At 39.8% G+C, this 5,914-nt stretch overlaps 1 protein-coding gene across 1 annotated transcript; it reads right to left on the bottom strand.

The window, feature by feature from the left end:
• Positions 1–3,761: 3,761 nt before the first annotated feature.
• LOC120313443 (vomeronasal type-2 receptor 26-like) lies at positions 3,762–5,466 on the bottom strand. The gene has a single exon (XM_039355358.1). The coding sequence runs from the start codon at positions 4,894–4,896 to the stop codon at positions 3,886–3,888; it is 1,011 nt and encodes a 336-aa protein (XP_039211292.1). The 5' UTR covers positions 4,897–5,466; the 3' UTR covers positions 3,762–3,885.
• Between the last annotated feature and the right edge of the window lie 448 nt (positions 5,467–5,914).

Below are 5,914 nucleotides of genomic sequence, written 5' to 3'. Positions count from 1 at the left end.
CTATAACCAAGACAAACGGAGGAAGAAGGGGAGAGAGGAGAGGATAGAAAATAGAATGCCCATGGGATGTGTATACAGTAGTGGCAAAAATTGTGAAAACCTTTTGGGAAAAGTGTATTTTTGAGGTTTGATGGCTAATCACACTACTTTTTTTGGGAGTAGTACCATAAAATTATATATCAGTGGAAAGATAATTTAATCAAGAATGTAATGCAACAAAGTTTGTTCAATTAACTGTACTATATTCTATGAAAAGTTATAACCAAATAACCAGAAAAAGGAAGCATAACGTGCTTAGGTTGATATCAGGTAGCTTTCCTTTATCTTATTGTAGCCAATGAGCATGAGTGTTTAGAGAGCCAATCAGGTGTCATCTTGTTTTGGCAATGAGCCAATCAGATCACAGTAGGATTCAGTTATTGATGTCATGTATTAAAGCTGAGAGGAGGACATTTGTCAGTGTGTTATGTGATTGCTGTTAAGTTGGTTGGTTTTTTTTGTGTTCTTTCATTTAGTGAGCTTGTAAAACGTAATAAAATTAAAGCAAAGGTGCAAAGAGTTGACTGGTTGCCCAGAAAGCAATGTAAAATAGTATTATTAAGTGAACAAGATTACAGTTATAAAGAAATTAGAAGAAAAATTGGTGGAAACTTAACCAAAGGTGGCATTTCTACTGTACACTTTTCCCAAAAGATTTCATAATTTTGACCATTACTGTATTTGGTCTGGGGCTGCCCTGGAGACAGCAAGGGGCTGGCCCCTGCTGCCTAGGGCCCAATCCAACCCAGCCCGCAATGAAAGGAAAAACCTGAATCCAGCGGGCCAGAAGGCAGCCCAGCCACCGTACCTCTCCAGTTCCTTCTCCTCAGCCCCTGGGCCCAGATGCAGTCACTACTACTCACCATAGCTGGGGCTGAAGTTGCAATTACGTCCGTCCTCTTCATCCTGCAAAGCGGCACTCACCCAGCGCTCTCACCCATCACTATGCCGGCAGGCTCATTGGGATCAGGAAGGCTCTGAAGGAGGTAACTGCGGGTTAGCCAGTGTGACTTGTTCCATTCTGACCCAGCTATCTTGAGTCAGCTATGTCCAATGAGTGGCATCAAGCAGGCCATGCCCACCTGCTAGGCAACTGGTGGTACTCGAATATTGCCATATCCTAAAAGTAGTACAATCTCTGAAAAGTTTGAAAAGCAGCGAATTAGAAGACCTCCAAAGTTCTTTTCCACTCTTACATTGTTATGAGTTCAAGTCCTGCCTTAGCCATAAAAAACAGCTGGGTGACTTTGAGCCAGTCTCTCTCTTTCAGCCCAATCTACCTCACAGGATTGTTGTTGGGAAAATAGGAGGAAGGTGTGTTGGATAGAGTAGCCAGGGGCATGAAACTCGCAATGTCACGTGACGTGTCGTGACATATCACAAGTTTTTTTCCATTGCCGGGAATAGGGTGGGCGTAGTTTTGGCATAACACATCTGACCCATGGGCTGGCAGTTTGACACCCTGGATTAGCCACTTTGAGTTATTTGTAAAAAGGCAGGAAGGGAAATGGAGATATTTGGAACAACTAAACCTGCCAAGCAGAAAATAACTTCAGAGGTAGCCTTGATCCTGAATTTCTAAAAACCAGAGAACCTTTCATTCAGATTAAATATTCAACATGGGTATAGCACTTTTCATTCGGATTGTGGTAACATTGTGGTCATTTGTTAAGAACTTAGTAACAAAAAGCATTCTAGTTTGTTTTTTGTGAACCATATTACACATATCTGACATTGATGACATTGATTTCCCATTCATTTCAGATCCAACTCCAGCTCCTGAGATGTACCTTTAAAATCTGAGCAATATTAGTAAAACCAAAATCTTTATTCGTACAGGTTTCTTGATAATGTTATTAATACAAATTTTACTTTGGGGCTTGATTATCAATTTGACATATTGCTTGGTCTTGTATTAATTATGTGATGTTGCAGACAGCTGGACAAATTCAAGGAAGGAAGGACTATGCAAATTTCAGTAAGGTCTACTGTATTTAATATTAGTCTGTGTTAAATATATAGAACCTTGGAAATGGTGAATTTCTTTTGAATTGAAGTACTTCTTTCTTGTTTTTTAGTTGCCATTTATGAAATAAGCTGTCAATTGACTGGGTGCAGGGAAAGGAAGGATGTGTGTAGAAAAAAAAATGGTTGCCACATCTCTGTGTTTGAACATCTCCTTTGATTGTGTGGCTATGTGACTTTTTTGACTATCCCCTGTGGACGTTCCTGATTGCTCATGTCTATTCTTCCTTCACTCTTTTATCAGCCTCCCCACAATCTCTCACAAATTATTTATTTTATTCCTTGTATTAATTCTCTCACACTCAGTAGTTGTAATCTGCCTCCCTCAAGATGGAAAAGTAGGTTATAAGAAAAAGATAAAATCAGCTTCTCTTAAGAAGAAAAGATGACATTCTTCAAACAGCAAGCTAGCCCATGATTTACTAAAATATTTCTCTTCATACAAATCATTGAAGTTCCTTTGTCATATGACACTGGGTAAAAACCTCTATTGGGTCATAAGTAAAAATGAACTAAATGAAGACTCTGCCCAACATGGAAAAGCAGGACACTGAATTTGTTAGGCCAGCACCCCTCAACCTTTTGGGCACCAGGGACTGGTTCCATGGATAGAGGTTCTTCCGTAGACTGGAGAGAGTGTGATTTTGCATGCTGCCTGCATCCCATGGATGGGGCTTTGCTTGTTTGTGTGGACTGGTTTCTGGTTTCCACAGACTGGGGGTTGGGGTTCAAATACCTGAACAAGCAGTTCTCTGCATGAATGCAGCTTCTGGAAGTCCATTCTGGGCCCCGAAGGCTCAGAACGGACTTCCGGAAATGGCATCCATGCACTTCTGGTGGCCATTCTGGGCCTTGGAGGCCTCCCTCAGTCCTCCAAGATTCAGAATGGACTTCTGGAAGTGGTGTCCATGCACTTCTGGTGGTCCATTTTGGGCCTTGCAAAAATGGGCTAGGACTTCAGCCGGTTTGCCAAAGTCAACAAAAAATTAGCTACTGGTTCTGCTGAACTGGTGCGAACCAGCTGAATCCCACCACTTGTTGGGAACCCCTGTGTTAGGTCTTTTGTGTGATCCTATGGAGGGTGTTACAATTTATAATTGATGTTTATTAAACATCAAACCAGGTTAACCCTTATTCCACTTTCTGGCTTCCTTGAACAAAGATTTTCTGTGTCACAGAATTCTAGTTCATAATAAAGTTCTTGTGGTGAGGAACAGATAGTGTCACAAAGTTCTTTCTGGTTCACTACTGAGGCTGATCTCTTGTATTTTATTCATGACTTGGATGTTCTTTTATCAAATTTGCAGATGACCCAAAAATGACTAGAATAGCAAATGCAGCAAGAAACTAACAAATTCAAAATGATTTAAAACTGATAAAGGAAATTTAGGTTGCATCAACAAATATAGTTTACAAATGACAAGAAATAATACTTCCAGTTTATTTTATGCTAATCACTACTTCTGAATAGCACACTGTGATCACTACTTTTGAATACCACACTGAAATTCAGAGAAACTGAAAAGTCAAAGGAAGAAATTATGATCAGGGAAAGATGATACTGTATTGGAGGATTAAAAAAGCAGTTTCAGGCCAATAGTGTGTTTGTGTGTATTGTGAGCTGTTAAAGCTACTGTTTACTGATATTTAAGGAAGTGTGGAGGTGACAAAATTCAAAATAGCCTGAATACCACTGTCAGGTTTTTTATAATATGTATTATGATTGCCATAATGTGCCAGGCCATCATACATCATGTATATTGATCTTCCTCTATCTGCCTATCTTCCTACCTCACCTTATTTATCCAAGTCTCCAGCCTTTCATCTATCTAAAAAATTGGGTTCCCTTTTATAATTCACTATCATGTGCTCCTTGGTGTTCACATCAGGTCTCAGGATAATGATGTAGCATTTGGGGATAAAGATGAAGCCCATTAAGCCCAGACTGGAGGCCAGGATAGAGAAGATCTGCACAGCCACCATGTATTTTCCTTTGGTGCTCAGGTACGTGGGGACAAAGGAAACCCAAACACTGCAGAAAACCAACATGCTGAAGGTGATCAACTTGGCTTCGTTGAAGGTTCCTGGCAGTTTGCGTGCTAGGAAAGCCACCAAGAAGCAGATGGCAGCCAGAAGGCCCATGTAACCTAGTGCAGTGTAGAACATGATGATTGACCCTTCATTACATTGCAGCAGGATGTATTCTGGTTGAGAATGCATGTCAGAATCTGGGAATGGGGGAGAGATTCCCAGCCATATCATGCAGATACCCACCTGAATCCCAGAACAGGATACAACAATAGAGTTGGCCAGAGTCTTTCCTAACCATTTCCTCATCCTGCTGCCTGGCTTTGTGGCCAGAAATGCCACCACCACCATGACAGTCTTTGCCAGCAATGAAGAAACAGCAACTGAGAAAACAACACTGAAGATGCTTTGTCGAAGAAGGCAGGTCACTTTCTTGGGGGGCCCAATAAATAGAAGGGAAGTCAAGAAGGAAAGGAGAAGGGAAATGAGAAGAATGTAGGTGAGGTCCCGGTTGTTGGCTTTAACTATTGGAGTTTCTCTGTATTTAGTGAAGATTCCCAGAACAAAGGCAGTGATTAGGGACAAAGCAAGGGTAAAGGAAGCCAGGATGATTCCCAATGTTTCTTTATAGGACAAGAAGCTTATACTTTTAGGGATACATTCATCTCGCTTCTCATTGGAAAACTGGTCATCTGGACACTTGCTGCAATGGGATGCATCTGAAAAACATTTGCTATAGATAAGTATTTCTGCAATTGTAATCATAAAATAATGAGATTGGAACCAATACTTTCTACAATGCATAAAACATGTTTTTGAAAGTGATGGAGTAGGAGAGGATATTGGGAGAGCTGGAGAACTTAGAAAATACTTTCCAACTATACTTCGTGAAAGTCTAAGCTGGATCGTGAGAAAAAAAGTTCATGGGTGGATGAATTAACAATATGTAACAGGGAAGATGTTCTATGGAACAGGGAGCTGAATATGACCTGAAAGATGAAAATATAATGCACCATTATCTTTTGGATCCTATTAAAGGTTCTTGATTTCCTTTTTTTCTCCAGAGCCACCTACCTTCTTCCACTGAGAATGTTCCTTCCATACACAGAGAACAGTCATGGCAGCAAACAGGTGCTCCTTCTCTGATGAGCTTGGCATATCCTGGGTAACAATTTTCTGTACATCTAGAAGAAGGCACTGTCTAAAGAGAAAAATAAGCATTGAAATAACGGCACCACATGAGTTACAGTAGAAGGGTTTATTTCTAAGAAACTGAGTTCAGGAAAAGTTGAAGAAAACAAGGAGTACTGTATTGATATAACAGTTACTGATTGGCTCCCTCCTTTCCTTTCCTTTCTAACTGGGATAAACTGGAAAAGAAATTGTGGTATATGTGGGAATGCTATACATTGTATTTTTCACTGTATATATGATTGACTTTTTTCAACTGCCAACATTTCTCCCAACAGATTCCCTACTTGACACCTTTCTCTCATGTAATTTAGAGGGCTACTCCCACGAACTTTTGCCTTTACTGTTATTGAAAAGAAGATTGTTTGATGAATTATTAATTATGATATCATATTTCTGTATAATAATGTAGATGGTAAAGGTCTCAATGCATCTGATAATGTAACACGTTCCAGTTTGCGATACGATGCTGAAAAACATCTTAAAGATACATGATATCTAATGAATTAATGTGTTTTTTTGTGTTTCCCTTATTTGGAAGTTTTCTTAATTGTCCTGAATGAGAATTATTACTGAGCAAAAATAAATTGTATATATGCAGGTAACTAGAAGGGCTAAAGCAAATAAGGAT

The sequence above is a fragment of the Crotalus tigris genome, unplaced genomic scaffold, assembly GCF_016545835.1.
Source record: "Crotalus tigris isolate CLP2741 ecotype Arizona unplaced genomic scaffold, ASM1654583v1 scf7180000018682.9941245338:1185362, whole genome shotgun sequence".
Lineage (NCBI taxonomy): Eukaryota > Metazoa > Chordata > Lepidosauria > Squamata > Viperidae > Crotalus > Crotalus tigris.
The sequence above is the reverse complement of the archived record's forward strand: the minus strand, read 5'-3'. Positions and strand labels throughout refer to the sequence as shown.